General features: G+C 36.1%; 1 protein-coding gene across 2 annotated transcripts in view; it reads left to right on the plus strand.

The window, feature by feature from the left end:
- LOC123548282 (ribonuclease P protein subunit p40-like) overlaps positions 1 to 22,797 on the plus strand; it is a 49,516-nt gene that overhangs the window by 20,719 nt on the left and 6,000 nt on the right. For both annotated transcript variants that reach the window (XM_053546568.1, XM_053546566.1), the window contains exons 2-6: positions 11,918 to 12,059; positions 12,556 to 12,624; positions 14,231 to 14,323; positions 15,220 to 15,339; positions 17,454 to 17,667. In XM_053546568.1, coding sequence (XP_053402543.1) covers positions 11,918 to 12,059; positions 12,556 to 12,624; positions 14,231 to 14,323; positions 15,220 to 15,339; positions 17,454 to 17,667 — 638 coding nt within the window. The remainder of the gene's footprint in view (positions 1 to 11,917; positions 12,060 to 12,555; positions 12,625 to 14,230; positions 14,324 to 15,219; positions 15,340 to 17,453; positions 17,668 to 22,797) is intronic.

Here is a 22,797-nt window from a genome sequence, read left to right on the forward strand (position 1 = left end):
TTAAGATAAAACGTGTATCCAAACAAATATATTTTAGGTAAGCATTTAAGTTAGTTATTTCTTTCAAAGATAGAACTATAGATTATCATCATGATGATGAACAAATGATCCGAATCACTCAAGACGATAATCCTTCCGCTCCTTGTTTCATACATTGGCAAAACGTGATCACGTGATGTTGGCGGGATTTGCTCTACTTGTCTTTCAAATAGCCTATCCGATTATGTTATAGTTATATGGATGAACCAGTTTGGTTTTAAAGAACAAATATAATTGTTGTAAAGTTGAGATAGTATTTTTTAGAATTTAAGAAATCGTTGCACAGAATTTTTGGGGGATAAATTTTGGCAAATTTATTGTGGCCTGGAAAAATTCTGTCGACCGTGGGGGCGATCGGGCGTGCTTTGGGACGTTTTGATGGTACGGATGTTACGGTGTATATTAAAGGTATTGCTCTAGTGCCTTGGCAATATCTGACTAGCCTTGCTTAAATGTATCATAGCCTTGCTGATGTCATAGCCTTGCTCATCATATAGTATTTGCCTCGCTTAGAATTACAGTACGTTGCCTTGCTCCATTGGTCCGCTAAATGTTCCTCATTACTTTGCAGGTAACGTCGAGTTATGGGGAATATTTAATTTACTGTGGTGTACTGTAGCCTTGCTCATTATAGTATTTGCCTTGCTTAGAAGTACAGTACGTTGCCTTGCTCCGCTAAATATTGTGGTGTACTGTAGCCTTGCTCGTTGCTTAGAATTACAGTACGTTGCCTTGCTCCGTTGGTCCGCTAAATATTGTTGTGTACTGTAGCCTTGCTCGTTGCTTAGAACCACAGTACGTTGCCTTGCTCCGTTGGTCCGCTAAATATTCCTCATTGCTTTGCAGGTAACGTCGAGTTTTGGGGGATGTTTAATTTACTGTGGTGTACTGTGGTATCCCTTGCGTCCGTGTGGCGCTGCTTGTTGCTCTACAGGTAACGTGGAGCAATGACGTGGTGCTTTACGAGTACGTCTGGTTTCCTCCCGGTCGACTGGTTTTTAGCTCGACTATTCGAAGAATAGTCTAGCTATTCTACTCACCCTGGCGTCGGCGTCGGCGTCGGCGTCGGCGTCGGCGTCACACCTTGGTTAAGTTTTTGCATGCAAGTACATACAGCCATCAGTGAAAGGCATATAGCTTTGAAACTTATTTCTTCTTTTTCTAGGTCAATTACCAACCTCTCTGGGTCAAGTCCCATAACTCTGACATGTATTTTGAGCAAATTATGCCCCCTTTTGGACTTAGAAAATTTTGGTTAAAGTTTTACATGCAAGTTACTATCTCCAAAACTAATGCAGATATTGATTTGAAACTTCACATGTGTCTTCGGGGTTATAAAACTAGTTGATAGCAGCAAGTCCCATAACTCTGACTTTCATTTTGGCCAAATTATGCCCCCTTTTGGACTTAGAAATTCTGGTTAAAGTTTTGCGGCAAGTACATACAACTATTTCAAAAAGGGCATATAGATTTAAAACTTATTTTTCTTTTCTAGATCAATTACCAACCTCACTGGTCAATTTCCCATAACTCTGACATGTTATTTGAGCAAATTATGCCCCCTTTTAGACTTAGAAAATTTTGGTTAAAGTTTTACATGCAAGTTACTATCTCCAAAACTAATGCAGATATTGATTTGAAACTTCACATGTGTCTTGGGGGTTTATAAAACTAGTTGATAGCAGCAAGTCCCATAACCCCTGACTTTCATTTTGGCCAAATTATCCCCCTTTTGGGACTTAGAAAATTCGGGTTAAAGTTTGCGTGCAAGTACATACAACTATTTCTAAAAGGCATATAGATTTAAAACTTATTTTTTTCTTTTTCTAGATCAATTACCAACCTCACTGGGTCAAGTCCCATAACTCTGACATGTTTTTTGAGCAAATTATGCCCCCTTTTAGACTTAGAAAATTTTGGTTAAAGTTTTACATGCAAGTTATTATCTCCAAAAATAATGCAGATATTGATTTGAAACTTCACATGTGTCTTGGGGGGTTATAAAACTATTGATAGGATCAATCCCATAACTCTGACTTTCATTTGCCAAATTATGCCCCCTTTTGGACTTAAGAAAATTCGGGTTGAAGTTTTGCGTGAAAAGTACATACACTATTACTAAAAGGCATATAAGATTTGAATTTATTTTTTCTTTTTCTAATCAATTACTAACCTCACTGGATCAAGTCCCAAAACTCTGGCATGTTTTTTGGGCAAATTATGCCCCCTTTTGGACTTTGAAAATTCTGGTTAAATTTTACATGCAAGTTACTATCTCCAAAACTAATGCAAAATATTGAATTGAAACTTCTCATTGCCTTCGGGTTATAAAACTAGTTGATAGCAGCAAGTCCCATAACTGAATGCATTTTGGTTCAAATTATTCCCCCTTTTGAACTTAAAACTCTTTTGTAATTTAACTTTTTGGGTAATATTTTCCTGCTTCTGGTCAATATTTCGAATAAGTCGAGCTTGGCTGTCTTACTGACAGCTCTTGTTCAAAATAGCTTTCATTGGAGGGGGCCAACTCTGCCAAAATATGATAATAACTTTTATTTGAAAGGAATATTTCATGGGTTGAATTAGCACTGTTTACAGTATCTTACGTGCCGGTAATTGAAATATGTGACTGTATTCATATCTGAAATGTACAAATAAACATGTAAAAATTGTGAATGCTACTTGTCTTCTGTTATAATTTTGGGGTAATAAAATAATAAAAATTATTTTGCCTAAAAATAATTACTTTTATTTTTCCCGAAATTATGGCTATCTCGTTGCTAGGTGTGTTAGCTATAAATTTATCGTCGTTGTCAAGTAATCCAGTTTTCTAGTTCCTTGTCTAAACATAACAGATTAATAAATAAACGCCTATTCGTCAGGAACCACTCGAGCTTTAAATTTTAAATCGAGAGCACGTGCAATTTTCTCAGTGAACTAAAGGTGAAATTGCTAGCGCTTCAGATCGATGTTAAATTGCCCACACCGCCACACCCCAGAAAAATAAAATAATAATAATAATAAAAATTGTTGTAAAAACTACAATTCTTTAAAATTTTTGTACCTTTAATTCTGTTATGACAATCTAAACTTTTTTGTGAAGTATTTATTTGCGATAATATGCTGCCTTTGGGGTGCCAACTCCGGAAGTGATCAGACTCCAGGTACTTTCCCACAGACATAATTGAACGGATTCCGGGGCTACAAACAATTTGTGAAACAGACAAATCTAAAAGGATTCATTCTTCCCGGACGTTGCTTTATGAGAAATCAAAAGGACAATTTAGAATTAATACATGTATAATTTTTATTACTAAAATTCCAGTTAATCATTTCCATATTTAAACAATTATTTTTATGTCACTCCTAATTGAAAGGGGCCGGGAAGAATTCTGTCGACCGGGGGGCGATGGGGCGTGCTTGGGACGTTTTGAGGGTACGGATGTTACGGTTATATTAAAGGTATTGCTCTAGTGCCTTGGCAATATCTGACTAGCCTTGCTTAAAGTATCATAGCCTTGCTGATGTCATAGCCTTGCTCATCAAAATAGTAATTTGCCTCGCTTAGAATTACAGTACGTTGCCTTGCTCCATTGGTCCGCAAAAATGTTCCTCATTACTTTGCAGGTAACGTCGATTTAATGGGGAATATTTAATTTACTGTGGTGTACTGTAGCCTTGCTCATTATATATTTGCCTTGCTTAGAAGTACAGTACGTTGCCTTGCTCCGCTAAATATTGTGGTGAAACTGAGCCTTGCTCGTTGCTTAAATTAAAAGTACGTTGCCTTGCTCCGTTGGTCCGCTAAATATTGTTGTGTACTGTAGCCTTGCTCTTGCTTAGAACCACAGTACGTTCCCTTTTGCTCCTTTGGGTCCCTAAATAATTTCCTCATTGCTTTGCAGGTAACGTCGATTTTTGGGGGGATGTTTAATTTAACTGTGGTGTACTGTGGTATCCCTTGCGTCCGTGTGGCGCTGCTTGTTGCTCTACAGGTAACGTGGAGCAATGACGTGGTGCTTTACGAGTACGTCGGGTTTTCCTCCCGTCGACTGGTTTTTCAAAAGCTTTCATTGGAGTGGCCAACCGGCCAAAAAATATTGAAATAACTTTTATATTGAAAGGAATTTTTCATAGGTTAAATTTAGCACTGTTTACAGTATCTTACGTCCCGGGTAATTGAATAGTACTGTATTCATATCTGAAATGTACAAATAAACATGTAAAAAGTGAATGCTACTTGTCTTCTGGTTATAATTTCGGGTAATAAAATAATGTACTTTGACATTATAGCATTTTACATAAAACTAAATAAAATATATTGCACAAAGTACATTTCAGAAAATGGCAACAATATAATTATTTCAGAGCATTAAAACATTTAGAAAATCAGCTTATTTTAAAAAGACATAAAAAAAATCAGAAAATTAATTTACTTTTTTATTTGATCTGTTCATTCTTGAAAAAAAAAACATCCTTTTTCGAGACACTTAAAAGATTCTCTGAAAGATGAAAGAAACAACTGCTACGATTTTAAGCAAAGAAGTTGAATAAAAAAATTGTTATGTTCTCAGATATTTAGTTTAGTTTAATATTTATATATGCAAACTGAGAAAATGTTGAATAAGTTTGGAAACTTGTTTTAATTATAACTTATCCGTAGCGCCGAAAATCTCGAGTTGACAATACGCAATGTATCACTTTTTCCAGACCGTTTTAAAATGCCACAAAATCTATTATTACAAAAACCCTACATTTTTTGAAAAATATATAGATTGTACCACAGGGTAAGGACTGTAGATAATTAAAAAAATGACTCTTGATTTGTTTTATTTGAAAATGAAAACATCACAACCCACACCGCTAGTTAAATCGCTACGAATTGCCGGGTCCTGCTTTCACCTCCAAGGTGATTTGCATAATCGATTGCTCCGCATGTGACGTCATGCCGACCTGATCAATTGTTTTTGGGGTCACTCCATCAAAGGTCAAGGTCACAGGGACCAGAACATGGAAAACCATTTCCAATCAATAACTTGAGAACCACTTGACCCAGAATGTTGAAAGTTCATAGGATGATTGGACAAGCAGAGTAGATGAACCCTGTTGATTATGGAGTCATTCTGTCAAAGTTCAAGGTCACAGGGGCCTGAAGATGGAAAACCATTTCTGATCAATAACTTCAGAACCACTTGACACAGAATATTGAAAGTTCATAGGATGATTGGACATGCAGAGTAGATGACCCCTATTGATTTTGTGGTCACTCTGTTGAAGGTCAAGGTCACAGGGGCCAGAACATGGAAATCCATTTACGGTCAGTAACTTGAAAACCATTTGACCTAGAACCTTAAAACTTCATAGGGTGATAGGACTTACAGAGTAGATGACTCTTAACTGTACAATTCATCATGTAATTGACTAAATTGACAATTCATCTTTTATTTCATCATGTCACATTTTAAGGGTTATGACGTTCTATGTGTGTTTTTTTTTGCAAGACTTGAGTTCACTTGAAGTGTGGGTATTTCTATCTAATACAGTATATATGATCGTGATGGCACCATTAACCGGGGGGTGGGGGTTGAACCTCTATATGCAGCCCGTCTAGGCGTACCAGATGCTTAAAGCACTGGTATTGGCAATAGGGGTAAATTGACCTCAAGGGGTTGGGGGACGTGGTCATGGCTGTTTGTTACAATAAGGCTTTAAATATTATCATTGTTCAATGATGATATCGTTGTGATAACTATCATTTTTGAGTCGGCTAAACGCTGTCAAGCGTTTGACGAGTCCTTGCTATCGCCCGATTTCTTATTCTTATATGGCCTCACAACACAGCGAAGTGATGAAAGTTCCATTAGATTAATTTCAAAGAGTTCATTGATCGAATGAAGTTCATTTATGTCAATCCTATTTGCTGTGACCAATATACGATGTAATCTGTCATATTTATGACTTGTAATTGTGCAATACTCGAATAAAGCCACGTATTTTCTTCCACGGTAACTCATTAAGCATAAACAAACATAACGATTCTACGGGATTTGGTAATACATTTGCGCATATGATTAGGGTGACGAATTTTATCCCCTTTGTCACAAAATAGCAAATATGATGTTCACAAGTTCAAATAAAAACTGCATATTAACTTATTAGCCAAATCATCCATTTGGTTACCCTGTCCGTTTCAAAAAATAATCTTAAAATCATTGCGCAAATAACAAATTTATTTGCTGTGCATTTTATGAATGGCGCAGGCTTACAAAGCTTGCGTAACACCCCAGCAAAGACAAAAATATAGTTCCAAAACATACTGCTAGTATTTCATTGAGTGGGTACCTCTGAAAGCATTTGAATCCTTATCAAAGAGTTTACCACATCGATGAAATTAAATTATGACAGCTTCATTTTAAATGACCCGAATAAGATATGTGCAGAAACTTAATTCTTCCGCGAGACTTCGCGGATGAATCCTAACTACATTCTGGACACTTGTCGGCGAACACGCGTGACCTGTTTAATAGCAACGCTTCAACGACTTTGTGTGGGTTGAATTTGCAGCAGTAAACGGATAAATTAGGGAAGAAGAAGAACTCTTACTGGTTTGTTTAGTTACTACTGATATTAAAAATGATTTTATTTCTTTTTTTTCGAGAAATAAACAAATCGGCGAAACATTAAATTGTATTTTCTTGTTTTTCGAAATCGAAAGTAATCGTCATGTTTGCTGCTTTGAATGAACGAAACAAATTTTTTATGAAAATATTTAAATAAGGGGTAATTTAACTTTAACTTCAATGTCAGATACTGCCAATTGCTGCAAATGTCTTCGTATCATCAAAATTTTTGTAAAATATATTGTTGAAACTGGAGAAAAGTCTAATCGTACCGGGATATAATATTTTTGGGTAAATATCGAGCTGTGTTATGAAATTTAACATTCAAGTAACATACATAAATAGATATTATTGTAACAGAAATGATTCAAAATTTTATTTTTTAGTACACCTACAAATAATCTATATCAGACTCATATCTACCCTGGGGCATGATCTGAAAGTAAAAAGATGAAGTGACAGTCATACTTGGATATTCTTATACTAGAAAGAATCTAGGTAATATTAAAATTGAAACAGAAGTTTTTCAGTTAAAAATCGCACCAAAGGCTGTATCAAGGTCTACATATTCAAAAATTTCTTGTGGTAAAACCCCAAACCCTACTTGCAGGAGGGGTATCCTCCCACACCCTTCCCCCATATTGCCACTTTACAGTTTGATACATTTGCCCTTTTACCACCTCCCCGCAATGCCCATTTCAAAATCTGACTGCAATTTAAAGCGGAAAGAAACACCCTCCCCCACACCCACCCTGCAACCGACCACGTAAAAATGGCTCAACATTTTTCTGCCCAGTCTGGGCCGTCTGTCTACATGAATCAAATGGATAATTGAAAGTGGATGGACTTCGGATAACAGACATGTTTTGAAAGGGGGTTTAAACAAGTCTGAAATAGAATAAATGATAGTTTTAACTAAAAAAGAACGCATTTATTAATATTGGTTTACACTATATATTGACACTCAGCAAACATTTACATACATGTATCTCGCAAAAGTAAGTATACTTTAAATTGACATCACTAAAGTCTTATAATATGATTGAACAATACCCAACAATGACAAGGCTACCCCGGGGGGCCCATTATAATATCTGTAAAATATCAGTTCTTTCGTTCATCCGTTAAAAATAGAATGTGCAATCTGCGCTGTAAAATTTTAATATTATAAATTGTCATTTTAAAAATTTATCATGTTCGAATATATACCACCGATAATTGCCTCTTTTGGCAATCCCGGGAGGCAAATTTTTACTGGAAAAATATATAAAGTCAGGGGCATATCTTAGTGTCAGCTGTCAAATTGTAGTTTGTACTTTGCAACATTTTTATTTCTGCGAACCACTCTTCAATTTAGAGAAATATATTGGGTTTAAAAATTTGTATAATGCAATCAATGTTTTACTAGGTATCGACCGAATGAATGTTCATTTCATTTATTGTAACAAAATCTCTCTTTAGTTGGGGAAAAAACTAAAAACAAACTGAAACTGGTAGACTATACTGTCAGTACATCAATCATTAGCCGACTCAGGCACTTCAGGCCTTTGATTTATTATTATGTACAACGCCATTTAATATATCATTTATAAAAAGTTGTTTAAGGTATTAGATCACTAATAGTAATGTTTACAAAATGGCCTTTGCTTGGTATATTCTGAAAGGTAACCGTGTTTTGCACTATTTTGCAATTTTTAAACAACTTTTACCGTGCCATTTTTTTATAAATTTTGTATAACTTATGGTTTTCTTCTCAAGCTCAAGTAGAGACGAATTTCAAAGTGATAGCCACTATCCAAAACGTTTGCTGAGAATTCATTTTACCATTTATTTTAATAAAAGAAACATCAAACTATTGGTAAACAATTATAAAACACAAAATAAAAATGTCAGTATCATCTTTTCAGTGGTGCCTCAAGTAAACGGATTTAATGAGACAGAATTCATACTTCAACATTGAAGAAATAAGGTCGAATGCTGTGTTTCTGTTTTGAATTTTGCTTACTCCATTTAAAAATAACCTTAGGGCAGACGTAAAACCTACCTAAATTTCTTCCACAATAGTAATCTAAGAGTGAAAGCAAAATAGAGAACTTTCAAACCCCGTGTAACTCGATATTTTTTAAAAATGTGTAACTCTAGCCCATCTGTTTAATAGAAAAATTTACTTTGAACACCAAGAAATCGCTTATAAGATTCGTCTTTTTCCAATTTTTGCTCATCGATTTTTGAAAAAAAATGATGAGTTATTGTCATCACTTGAGCGGTTTGTCGGCGTCGCGTCGGCGCTGCGTCGGCGTTGCCTGGGTTTAAATTTTTATGTTTAGGTCAGCTTTTCTCCTAAACTAATCAAAGCTATTGCTTTGAAACTTGGAATACTTGTTCACCATCATAAGCTGACCCTGTATAGCAAGAAACATAACTCCCCTCTTGCTTTTTGCAAGATTTATGGCCCCTTTTGTACTTAAAAATATCAGATTTCTTGGTTAAGTTTATGTTTAGGGCAACTTTTTCCCTAAACATCAAAGCTATTGCTTTGAAACTTGCAACAGTTTTTCACCATCATAAGCAGACCCTGTACATCAAGAAACATAACTCCATCTTCTTTTTGCAAGATTTATTGCCCCTTTTGACTTAAAAATCATTTTCTTGGTTAAGTTTTATGTTTAGGTCAGCTTTTATCCTAAACATCAAAGCAATGCTTTAAAACTTGCAACACTTGTTCACCAACATAAGTTTTACCCTGTATAGCAAGAAACATAACTCCGTCTTGCTTTTTTTCAAGATTTAGGCCCCTTTTGGACTTAGAAAATATCAGATTTCTTGGTTAAGTTTTTTGTTTAGGTCAACTTTTCTCTTAAACATCAAAGCTATTTCTTTAAAACTTGCAACAGTTTTTCACCATCATAAGGGACACTGACATCAAGAAACATAACTCTATCCTGCTTTTTGCAAGAATATGGGCCCCTTTTAGACTTAAAAAATCATGGTAGGACAATATTCTATTAAAACAAAAAAAATCAGATGAGCGTCAGCACCCGCAAGGCGGTACTCTTGTTAGCTCATCTGATTTTTTGAAAAAAAAATGATGAATTGTTGTCATCACTTGAGCGGTTGTCGGCGTCGGCGTCGGCGTCGGCGTTGCCTGGTTAATTTATGTTTAGGGGCAGCTTTTCTCCTAAACTATCAAAGCTATTGCTTTGAAACTGGAAGACTTTTCACCATCAAACTGACCCTGTATACAAGAAACATAACCCATCTTGCTTTTTGCAAGATTTTTGGCCCCTTTTGTACTTAGAAAATATCAATTTCTTGGGTTTAAATTTTAAAGTTTAGGGCAACTTTTTTCCTAAACTATCTAAGCTATTGCTTTGAAACTTGGAATACTTGTTCACCATCATAAGCAGACCCTGTACATCAAGAAACATAACTCCATCTTGCTTTTTGCAAGAATTATTGCCCCTTTTGGACTTAGAAAATCGTTTTCTTGGTTAAGTTTATGTTTAGGTCAGCTTTTATCCTAAACTATCAAAGCTATTGCTTTAAAACTTGCAACACTTTTTTCACCCCTCATAAGCTGATCCTTTACCCGCAAGAAACAAAAACTCCATCCTGCTTTTTTCAAGATTTATGCCCCTTTTGGGACTTAAAAAAATATCAGTTTTTCTTTGGGTTTAAATTTTATGTTTAGGTCAACTTTTTCCCCTTAAACTATCAAGCTATTGCTTTGAAACTTGCAACACTTGTTCACCATCATAAGCTGACCCTGTACAGCAAGCAACATAACTCCATCCTGCTTTTTGCAATAATTATTGCCCCTTTGGAAATTAGAAAATCATTTCTTGTTGAGTATTATGTTTAAGGCAATTTTTCTCATAAACTATCAAAAACTATTGCTTTAAAACTTGCAAAAGTTTTCACAATCATAAGTGGACACTGTACATCAAGAAACATAACTCTATCCTGCTTTTTGCAAGAATGATGACCCTTTTTAGACTTAGAAAATCATGGGTAGGACAATATTTCTATTATACAAAAAAAATCAGATGAGCGTCAGCACCCGCAAGGCGGTGCTCTTGTTGTACAAGAAATCAATAATAAGTCTTGAAAGAAGTAAAAACTTACTAGAAAAAACGGAAAATAAGGGGGGGGGAAAATTTGGTCCCAGTAGGGCTTGAACCTACGCCCCCTAAGAATTGCAGTAAAAGTAGGTTTATGGTAGGAATTGAATACTCTTTAAAAAGGAGGTTCTCTAGTAGTGACCTAATACCTTAATCAAATTGTTCAGTTTCAGTTTAGTGATTGCATATGTCGTGTTTTGTTATTTTCCTACATATCTGCGATATGTCACATGTTTAATTGTAAAGTGCCTTTGGACGTATATTCAATATGAAAAGGGCGCTCAACAAATCTGGTATAATAATTATAATAATAATAATGACGCCTATTGTGTTGGGGGGCCACTCCATCAAAGGTCAAGGTCACAGGGGCCATCCGTCCGTCACACTTCATTTTCGATCAATAACTGGAGAACCATTTGACCTAGAACCTTCAAACTTCATAGGGTGATAGCTAGGGCTTACAGAGTAAATGACCCTTACTATTTTTGGGGTTACTAGATCAAAGGTCAAGGTCACAGGGACCAGAACATGGATAACGGTTTCCGATCAATAACTTCAGAACCATTTGACCCAGAACCTTCAAACTTCATATGATTATAGGACTTACAGAGCAGGTCACCCTTATTGTTTTTGGGATCACTTGAGCTAAGGTCAAGGTCACAGGGACCTGAACATGGAAAACCATTTCTGATCAATAACTTGAGAACCGCTTGACCCAGAATGTTGAAAGTCATAGGATGATTGGACATGCAGAGTATATGACCCCTATCAATTTTTGGATCACTCGATCAAAGGTCAAGGTCTCAGGGGTCTGAACATGGAAAATCGTTTCCAATTTATAACTTGAGAATCACTTGGCCCAGAATGTTGAAACTTTGTGGGATGATTGGACGTGCCAAGTATATGATGATCCCTATTGCAGCCAACCATCAGTTTCTCTTTGACTTTCGCTCCTGTCCCCTATTGACTTCTTGCCCTATTATGACTATGCATTGAGCGAGACATGCGCTTTTCTACAAAAGCATTTGGTTATTACATACTTCCAATAAATCGGCGGTCCATAGTTTGTGATGTTATATCACTATGAATTGTCATCAGTTGTTGCTTGTTCATGTGCTCAGTTGTTTGTTGTTTCAGGTTCATATTATGCTTCCTGAGTGCTCGCAGATTCCAAAGTTAGTAGACAATTTACTATCAGATGAGCAGGCTTATTTCACACAACAGGTGCCATTAGATAAGTTGCTGGATATAGACTTCATAGAAGGATTTATAAAAGCGGGTATCATGCTTTTTATATATTCGCTGTTTTATAATTTATTATTATATGAAAATAGGCACTGACTTGTAGACATGAACACCCAGTCATGTAAAGTTTATGGTTAGAAGGTTTCTAAGTGGGTTTACTTTTTTATATACTAGTGGAAGGTAACATATGTGTTCACCTGTGGCAGCATCCACTAGTTATCTACTCTGTAACTTGAGCAGTTCTTTGCCTATATAAACTGAAAACTACAGAAAAATTACTTTTCACAAAAATGGCATAAAAGTTGAGAAAAAAAAATGAAACTTCCATGAGAGCTAAATTATTCAAATCAGTCATGTTAAAAATCAAGCACATGACCCTTCCCATTTTGATTGCCTGATTTTTTTAGGGTATTCAGAAGTTTTGAAATATCTGAGTTTGATTAAATTCTTACAATGTAACATCATAGAAAAAAATTGATCTGGTTGTGCAGAAGTACCTTGATGTATATTAATACTTGCTGTTTTTCTAGGCAGTGTGCAAATGATCTCCCAGGGGACCTCAGTTGATGCAGATGATTGTGTTGCATTGCTACCCACTGGTAAGTATATCATGGGCTTTGTCTGCCTTCATACAACTTCTCATATAACTTCTCCATTTTAATTGAAAATCATGCAGAATATTATTTTTTGCTTATGTTGATTGATCTGTCAGTTGGTAGTCAATTTGGTTTCCAATCATTAACTAAAGAACGCTTTTGCTTACTTTTTATCATCTTCACAAGATGATGGCCTGTGGTCAATAGATGACCTCCATTGTTTTGGGGTCTGTTGGTTATATGAGCCGTGCCATGGGAAAACCAACATAGTGGGTGTGCGACCAGCATGGATCCAGACCAGCCTGCGCATCCGCGCAGTCTGGTCAGGCTCCATGCTGTTCGCTTTTAAAGCCTATTGGAATTGGAGAAACTGTTAGCGAACAGCATGGAGCCTGACCAGACTGCGCGGATGCGCAGGCTGGTCTGGATCCATGCTGGTCGCACACCCACTATGTTGGTTTTCCCATGGCACGGCTCATATGTCAAGGTAAAGAGACCTTATGACTGAAAACTGTTTTCGTCAGTAACTGGAGAATACTTAGGCCTTCAAATGTCAAAGTTCGTAACATGATTGCCAGTTGTAAATAGATGATTCTGTAGTTTTTAGGGTCAGTAGGTCAAAGATCAAGATCATGTTGACCTTTAGCCTAAACACAGATTCAGATTATAACTGGAGAAATCTTTCTTATACATCTGTGAAAGTTAATTGGATAATTGTCTATGGTCAGCAGATGACCCTTATTGTTATGTGGTTCATTAGGTTAAAAGTCAAGGCCACAGTGATTTCAAGACTGAAAAAAGTTTTTAATCAGTAATTATTACTGGACTCATTATACAAATCATCTGTATGCAGTTTGTGCTATTGAAAACTTATTTCTGTTGTCATGTTATAAAACACTTACTGAATAGCTTACCAGTCAATTGTCAGAACCATTTCCCTTGATCTGTTGTACCTTGAGCAATAGTTTTGACTATTGGCCAGCAGGCCATTTAGTAAGTATATAATGGGAAACTCCCAGACCTACTGGTGTCAGATTTCATAGGGCGAGGCATATGTATTCCATGATTACTGATTAAAGACATTGTGACTGAAAACATCCTTCCTCCACCTTTGATTCATGTGGGAAAGTTGGCAGTAGGAGAACTGATAAATACTGGTGCAGTTTCTGGGAAAACTTTTTAGGTTAACTGCCCGACGTTATATAACTGAAATAATGCTTAAAAATGGTGCAAAACCCAAAGCAAATCGAACAAACAAACTTCATAGGATGATACCCAGTGGTCAATATAGTGTTCTTATCATATTTTGGGTCAGCATTTCAAGGGTCAAGGTCAAAATGACCACTAGAAACTCTTTCGGGAAAGAGTTTCTAAAAAAGCTTATTAGCTTTCTACTCAATCCCTAGCTTTTGTAAATATGTATTGTAATTAAATGCTATTTGATTAATAAATATTGTTTAAACCAAAATGACCACTTGACAGAAAATAATTTCCAATCAATAATTAAAGATTTCTTGAGTTTGGCCATGAAATTTCAGTTCTTTTCATTTACAGATATGTGCAGTGAAGGACAATGTTCTATTTATTACTATTTTTAATTAAATTCCAGGGAAGCTTGTGCTGAACTTGTGTAAAGATACTTTTCAACAACTTGGTTTAAATGGTCAGCCTTCAAAGGCAGGCAAGAATACTGGAAAATATGGTTTGTATAATTTAAGTTTTTATATTTACAACATGTAGTTTTCTCATAACCTACCGTAGTATGAAAATCAGTTCCTCATAAATATCATTAATTTCTCGATAACCATTAATTATTAATCTAGTGTGGTATAATTTACCAATTTTTCACTTTCCATGTTAATTAACAGACATTTTATTTTGCTGGTTATTTCTTCAAAGAATGTTGGTGTAGTATTTTATATCTTAGTGTTTCTCCAGACTCTCTGGTAGCATATTCAAATAAATTTAAATTAGGACTGTCTTCGATTATCTCCATAGAGCTGTATTGACACGAGCATATATATATAAAAATCTGTGCCAGATCAAGTAAATTATAAAGAAAAAATAAACAACATCACATGAGTTACTTCATATTTGCCTACTGATTTCGTTTATTATTCATCAGGGCAAATAATACAATATAATACGCCATATTGTATTATTTGCCCTGATGAGTAATATTCAAAACTGGTAGGCAAATATTAAGTAACTCGTGAAATGTTGTTTATTTTTTCTATATATATATATATATATATATATATACATGTTGTCCTCCCCTAAAACTAAAAATGTACGGAGAAGGGGATGGGGTGTGGTGTTTGTAAGCAGATATATCATGGGTAGTTGAGGTATATGGACCCACAACTCTTCCCTACCCAGAAAAAAGTATGAACCAGTACTAAATCATTTTCTGGATTAAAATAACTATTTCAACTGGACATTTGTTATTACCTATACTGCACTTGTCCTTTAAAAGAGAATGTTCTTTTATTACTTAAACAAAAGCAAAAAGTGTAGTTTTATCTGGCATTTAATTTACTGAAGCATTGAAACTTTATCATATTAAATTAGAATATATAACATAGTTTATAATTTCAGTGGTGCAAATCGATACATTGGCAGAGAAGTTTTACCTAGGAATGAAACAGTACGAGCGAGTGAAATGGTGTCTCACACAACTTTCACACACTGATTTCCTAGTCACTTGGAAGCCTAATGGTAATAGATAAATTGTATTTTCAAATCATTATTACAAAAGCATAAATATCTTTTTTATGAGGATACAGTCAAACCTGTATTAAGTTACCAGCCAAGGGAGTAACACAATCTGACTGCTAAAGGCAGGTGGCAGCTTAAAGGGAATTCCTATAGTTTTTTCTGCACATCTTTCTGCGCAGCCGACACTTTCTATGGAAAACTGAACTGAAGTCAACATTTGTTGAAACATGTTACAGACAATCTTAAATATGAGGAATCTTGAATGAAATAACATTTTTGATACGTTTTATCAGTAATCAAATGTTGATACTGGTTTATGTTGTATTGACAAGTATCATGCCTGACAGGTATCTTGCTATTTTTGTGATTGTGTTTTCACATCGCATTTTAGTACAAAGACAGTGTTGTTCATATAATGTAAGATAATTGACTTAGTACTGATAAGACAATATCACCTTTCAGATTACTTAGTATTCAATTATAGAAAGAATTAAAAAATTAAAAAAAAATTTTTTTAACTTTTAGCAGACATACATGTAATCAATTTGGCCAGGTTCGCGCCATTTCCGTCCGAACAGGTGTTGTATTCTAGCGGTCTTAACATAAAATTTAGCCTGGTGACCCATACTTTTTTAGCCATTTTTATGCTCACAATACAATTATCTATATACAAGAAAAACAAGAAAAAATTCTATGAAAGAGTTTTTTTTAATTAAAAAAAATATTCTTCACTATGGGTATTTTTCATTGAAAAAAAAATCACAAAAGTAAATATAAAACAATATTTTTTTTTTTCATTTGTACCCATTATTGTAAGGATAGAGTATTACAAATATGACTATGATATCAAATAAGTATAATAATAAAATCTGTAAAAAGAAAAAACCGTATTGTGCTGTCTTGATGTATATTTGGGTTGGTATTTATAAAAAAGCAGAAAATTATGAAAACGTTGAAAAATTGCTGGCAGTTTCAGTAACAGTGGGTGTGTTCAAAACAATCTTTCACAAAAACAAGTCTGGTGACCTATTGTTTTTATTTGTTCATTGTTTTCAGCACAAATTTTCCTATCATATATGTGAATTTAAAAAAATTCTATGAAAGGAAAAAAACTATAGGAATTCTCTTTAAGACAAGTTGAAATAAGAACAAAGAATCAGTTAGGGAAGTTAGCTGACTTGCTGCTTATGGTTACTGCTTGCCTTATACATGTGGCCACTAAGGCAGGTTTAGCTGTCTATTTTAGGGTGTATTTTGCAAACCTGTACTTCATATACAATTCCTGCCTAGTTAGCTCTTTACGTATAACACAAGAGTTGAAAGTTTGATTCCCATTTGAGACTATTGTTATTGGATGACTTAGGTCCATTCCTCCTAATCTGATTCATGTGGGGAAGTTGTCTTGTGGAGAATAATGTGAACTAGCACAGAATGTAGGAACACTTTGTTAGGTGAACTGACAGCTATTACATAATTGAAATACTATGTTAAAAATACCGTATCAAACAAATGAATGAGTAGAGTGAAGCACCAGTCACTAAAGCATCCATGACTTTAGCACCTGTGCACTCTTGGGCAATTCATGTCTTTCCCAGTTGTCTTCTTATGGTTGATTGCTTGAAACTATGGATACCTCAAGCATTTAGCTTGTACCTTTGCAACCTGGTCAGTTTTTTACTGTATAAAAAGGAATGGAAAGACTGGACATTTAGGTTCTACACAATCATTTTGAAGCTTGTGTTTTGCCGTCTGATTGTGGTATCTTGACATATCATTTAAGGCGTTTTATTGACCTACATCATGGCCAGATACTGTGGTCACAGGTTCAAAATGTAATAAGTGTTTAGCTTGGTAGTATCTATATTATAGTATAGATTCTAATAAAAGAGTGGATGAAATAGGGAAGCACTATTTCTTGATGTGTGTATAGTGCCAAATAGTAGGTCAACATGACGTCAGTATTACTGAATAAGTAATATTTTTTAAAAATTATTGTCAATTCAAGAGTTGTTCATGTAAAACACTAGAAGTATTATTCATATATCATAGTTCAGATATCGGTAGTGTTGAAATTTTGAAAAACATAAATTTTATTTTATAACATGTTATTCCAGATGAGAAGGTGTGTCCATCTTCCATACAGAACTACTTCATTAACAAAGGTTTACAGTGTAGTCGACTTAAATTGTCAAAGACTGTACACGAGTTCAGAGATATCAATGTCCCTATCATAGATTCAGAGGTATACTATCCAAACAGTGACCAGGAATACTGTGGGTATGAGGAGATGTTTGAATGGCTTGGTGCCTGTGCTGTAGGGATTGATTTGTAAGATAATTTTTCATTTATCAATCAATGAGCTGCGCCATGAGAAAACCAACATAGTGTATTTGCAACCAGCATGGATCCAGACCAGTCTGGGCATCCATGCAGTCTGGTCAGGATCCATGCTGGTCCCTAACAGTTTCTGTAATTGCAATAGGCTTTGAAAGCGAACAGCATGGATCCTGACCAGACTGCAGGGACTATGCACTATGTTGGTTTTCTCATGGCGTGGCTCAAATGTCAGTATCTTAACAAAAGAGCCTCCATAGTGAGGTGTTGAATGTTTCTGACTTTGTATGAGTGGCTCTTCACCTCTGGGGCCTGTTCTTCTTGTCATATGAGGTGATTGAGCTGCATGCAGAGGGTCAGTGGTTCTACTATGGCTGATGCCTGAAGGTGCACCTTGGTGGTTTCTCCATCATAAAAGGTGGAACTGTGTCTTTGTCCCTTAAAACCGAACGAAACAAAATAATGTCGAACCTGCTTATGCATTTTTCATGGAAGTGGGAACCAATCCAGTGCTTGTGATTTCAACAGGCATTCTGTGACACTCTTCAGATACTCATTCTCCACCTCTGATTCCTGCTAATCAGCAGGAGGCAAGTTTGATTCCAGGATGAGGCAATGTTCTGTGACAATTTGACAAAAAGCAGTACAGCTAGGCCAATATTTATCATGGTTTAAAGTCTGACACTTTGCCTTTTATTCAAGAATAGCAACTGTCCAAGTTTCAGTTTGCTGTAACATTGGTTATAGTAAAATGTAAAGTGTTTAAATTTTTCAGTGCTGTTTGTAGCTGTAAAATGTAGCTGTAAAATGAACATTCTTGCAAAGTTTCATGACTATCAGTACTAATTTGACAATGTCAGAGCAGAAAGAAAATATATTATTTTTAAGAAGTTTTAATTTTTAGCTCACCTGTCACAAAGTGACAAGGTGAGCTTTTGTGATCACGCAGCGTCCGTCGTCCGTCCGTGCGTGCGTAAACTTTCGCTTGTGACCACTCTAGAGGTCACATTTTTTGTGGGATCTTTATGAATATTGGTCAGAATGTTCATCTTGATGATATCTAAGTCAAGTTTGAAACTGGGTCACGTGCCTTAAAAAACTAGGTCAATAGGTCAAATAATAGAAAAACCTTGTGACCTCTCTAGAGACCATATTTTTCAATGGATCTTCATGAAAATTGGTCAGAATTTTTATCTTGATAATATCTAGGTCAAGTTCAACACTGGGTCACGTACCATCAAAAACTAGGTCAGTAGGTCAAATAATAGAAAATCCTTGTGACCTCTCTGGTGGTCATATTTTTCATGGGATCTGCATGAAAATTGGTCAGAATGTTCATCTTGATGATATCTAGGCCAAGTTCTAAACTGGGTCACGTCCGGTCCAAGACTAGGTCAGTAGGTCAAATAATAGAAAAACCTTGTGACCTCTCTAGAGGCCATATTTTCCATGGGATCTGTATGAAAGTTGGTCTGAATGTTCATCTTGATGATATCTAGGTCAAGTTCAAAAGTGGGTCACGTGCCATCAAAAACTAGGTCAGTGGGTCAAATAATAGAAAAACCTTGTGACCTCTCTAGAGGTCATATTTTTCATGGGATCTGCATGAAAATTGGTCAGAATGTTCATCTTGATGATATTTAGGTCAGGTTCGAAACTGGGTCACGTCCGATCCAAAACTAGGTCAGTAGGTCAAATAATAGAAAAACCTTGTGACCTCTCTAGAGGCCATATTTTTCATAGGATCTGCATGAAAATTGGTCAGAATGTTCATCTTGATGATTTCTAGGTCAAGTTCGAAATTGGGTCAACTGCGGTCCAAAACTAGGTCAGTATCTCTAAAAATAGAAAATTCTTGTGACCTCCCTAGAGGCCATATTTTTCATGGGATTTTCATGAAAATTGGTCAGAAACTTCATCTTGATGATATCTAGGTCAAGTTCGAAACTGGGTCACGTGCCATTAAAAACTAGGTCAGTAGGTCAAATAATAGAAAATCCTTGTGACCTCTCTGGTGGTCATATTTTTCATGGGATCTGCATGAAAATTGGTCAGAATGTTCATCTTGATGATATCTAGGCCAAATTCGAAACTGGGTCACGTCCGGTCCAAAACTAGGTCAGTAGGTCAAATAATAGAAAAACCTTGTGACCTCTCTAGAGGCCGTATTTTTCATTGGATCTGCATGAAAAAAATAGAAAAACCATGTGACCTCTCTAGAGGCCATAAATTTCACAAAATCTTCATGAAAATTGGTCTGAATGTTCACCTTGATGATATCTAGGTCAGGTTCGAAACTGGGTCATGTGCCGTCAAAAACTAGGTCAGGAGGTCTAAAAATAGAAAAACCTTGTGACCTCTCTAGAGGCCATATATTTCACAAGATCTTCATGAAAATTGGTCAGAATGTTCACCTTGATGATATCTAGGTCAAGTTCGAAACTGGGTCACGTGCGGTTAAAAACTAGGTCAGTAGGTCTAAATATAGAAAAACCTTGTGACCTCTCTAGAGGTCATATATTTCACAAAATCTTCAAGAAAATTGGTCAGAATGTTCACCTTGATGATATCTAGGTCAAGTTCGAAACTGGGTCATGTGCCGTCAAAAACTAGGTCAGTAGGTCTTAAAATAGAAAAACCTTGTGACCTCTCTAGAGGCCATATATTTCACAAGATCTTCATGAAAATTGGTCAGAATGTTCACCTTGATGATATCTAGGTCAAGTTCGAAACTGGGTCACGTGCAGTCAAAAACTAGGTCAGTAGGTCTAAAAATAGAAAAACCTTGTGACCTCTCTAGAGGCCATATTTTCCATGGGATCTGTATGAAAGTTGGTCTGAATGTTCATCTTGGTGATATCTAGGTCAAGTTCAAAAGTGGGTCACGTGCCATCAAAAACTAGGTCAGTAGGTCAAATAATAGAAAAACCTTGTGACCTCTCTAAAGGCCATATTTTTCAATGGATCTTCATGAAAGTTGGTCTGAATGTTCATCTTGATGATATCTAGGTCAAGTTCGAAAGTGGGTCACGTGTCTTCAAAAAGTAGGTCAGTAGGTCAAATAATGAAAAAACGTTGTGACCTCTCTAGAGGCCATATTTTTCATGGGATCTGTATGAAAGTTGGTCTGAATGTTTATCTTGATGATATCTAGGTCAAGTTTGAAACTGGGTCAACTGCGATCATAAACTAGGTCAGTAGGTCTTGAAATAAAAAAACCTTGTGACCTCTCTAGAGGCCATACCCTTGAATGAATCTTCATGAAAATTGGTCAGAATGTTCACCTTGATGATATCTAGGTCAAGTTTGAAACTGGGTCACGTGCCTTAAAAAACTAGGTCAATAGGTCAAATAATAGAAAAACCTTGTGACCTCTCTAGAGACCATATTTTTCAATGGATCTTCATGAAAATTGGTCAGAATTTTTATCTTGATAATCTAGGTCAAGTTCAAAACTGGGTCACGAGCTCAAAAACGAGGTCACATTGTCAAATAATAGAAAAAACGACGTCATACTCAAAACTGGATCATGTGGGAAGAGGTGAGCGATTCAGGACCATCATGGTCCTCTTGTTATTAGGAAGTTGTCAGCTAATACTTACATCCAGAAACACTTGTTTTAAGTTAACTGAGGTGATGAAATGACAAAAAAATATACTGGAAAACAAGTGCCATTAAGCAAAAATTAAACCAACAAGGTTAATTAGTCTCCTGACAGGAGTGGTGGGGGGTTATAGGAAGAGTCTCCATCCATCCTTTCGTCTGTGAAAATTGTGTCCGTTCCATATAACTTAAACCCTTTGAAGGATTTTCATGAAACTTGGGTCAAATGATCACCTCATCAAGACGATGTGCAGAACTTATGAGTCAACCATGTTGACTCTAGGTCAAGGTCACAACTCAAGGTCAAAGGTTTGAGCCTTCCATTTTGTGTTCCCTCTGTATCTCCTAAACCCCTTGAAGGATTTTCATGAAACTTTAGTCATATTATCACCTCATCAATGAGTCAGCTCAATATCAAGGTCACAACTCAAGGTCAAAGGTTTGAGTCTTCCGTTTTGTGTCTGCTCTGTATCTCCTAAACCCCTTGAAGACTTTAACTGCCTCGGTAGCCTAGTGGTAGAGCGTCCGCTTCGAGTGCGGAAGGTCGTGGGTTCGATCCCCGGCCACGTCATACCAAAGACATAAAAAATGGTACTAGTAGCTTCCTCGCTTGGCGCTCAGCATTAAGAGGGTAGTGCTAGGATTGGTCAGCCTGGTGTCAGTATAATGTGACTTGGTGGGGTATCATGTCACGTGTCTATGGCGTGATATTCCAGTGAGGCAGCACTATAAAGTTGGGCATTGTGCTCACTGCTACAAGTAGACACCGTCGTTTATATGACTGAAAAATTGTTGAAAAAACACGTTAAACCCGAACACACACACACCCTTGAAGACTTTTGATATGACATGGCTGTAATATTCCCCTTATCGAGACGATATGCAGAACTCAGAATTTACCCTCAACGTCACTACTCAAATGTTTGAGCCTTCAATTTCCTGTCCCCTCCTATTCTGCTAAACCACTTGAAGAATTTTCTTAAAACTGTGGTGAAGTGTTCCCTTTATTGAGATGGTTTGCAAAACCCACAAGTCAGCCATGCAGGGTCAAGGTCACAACTTAAGGTATTGATGTCGTCATACATGGACTATAAAATATACTTAACAGCATCAACGCTTCCACCCAATACCATCAACCCTTTCACTATCCATAACAGCGGCGGGGGATATAGCTATCTTTCAGACTGCCTTGTTCACTTCAATTTCATGTGGAAGTGTTGCCAGTTTCTTACCAAGAGCAAGTTGCTGCTATAATATAATTTTAAACTAGGGGTTTCTTTTAGTGACAGCTATTATACAAGTGAAATTCTTTTTATACGCCCGAACGGACGTATTATGTTATTTATTGTTCCTGTCCTTTGGGCTTCAACAGTCAAGTTCTTTAAATTTTGCTTTCATCCTCTGATGTAACCTTTGGGTGTATATTGCCCAGCTTGGCGGAGCTGAGACTTGTTGTTAAATTGTGTTTAATCCTTACTGTGAAAAGTGACCATTCAGTATTTCCTTCAGGAGATTATGCAT

Source organism: Mercenaria mercenaria, chromosome 6 (genome assembly GCF_021730395.1).
Source record: "Mercenaria mercenaria strain notata chromosome 6, MADL_Memer_1, whole genome shotgun sequence".
Classification (NCBI taxonomy): domain Eukaryota; kingdom Metazoa; phylum Mollusca; class Bivalvia; order Venerida; family Veneridae; genus Mercenaria; species Mercenaria mercenaria.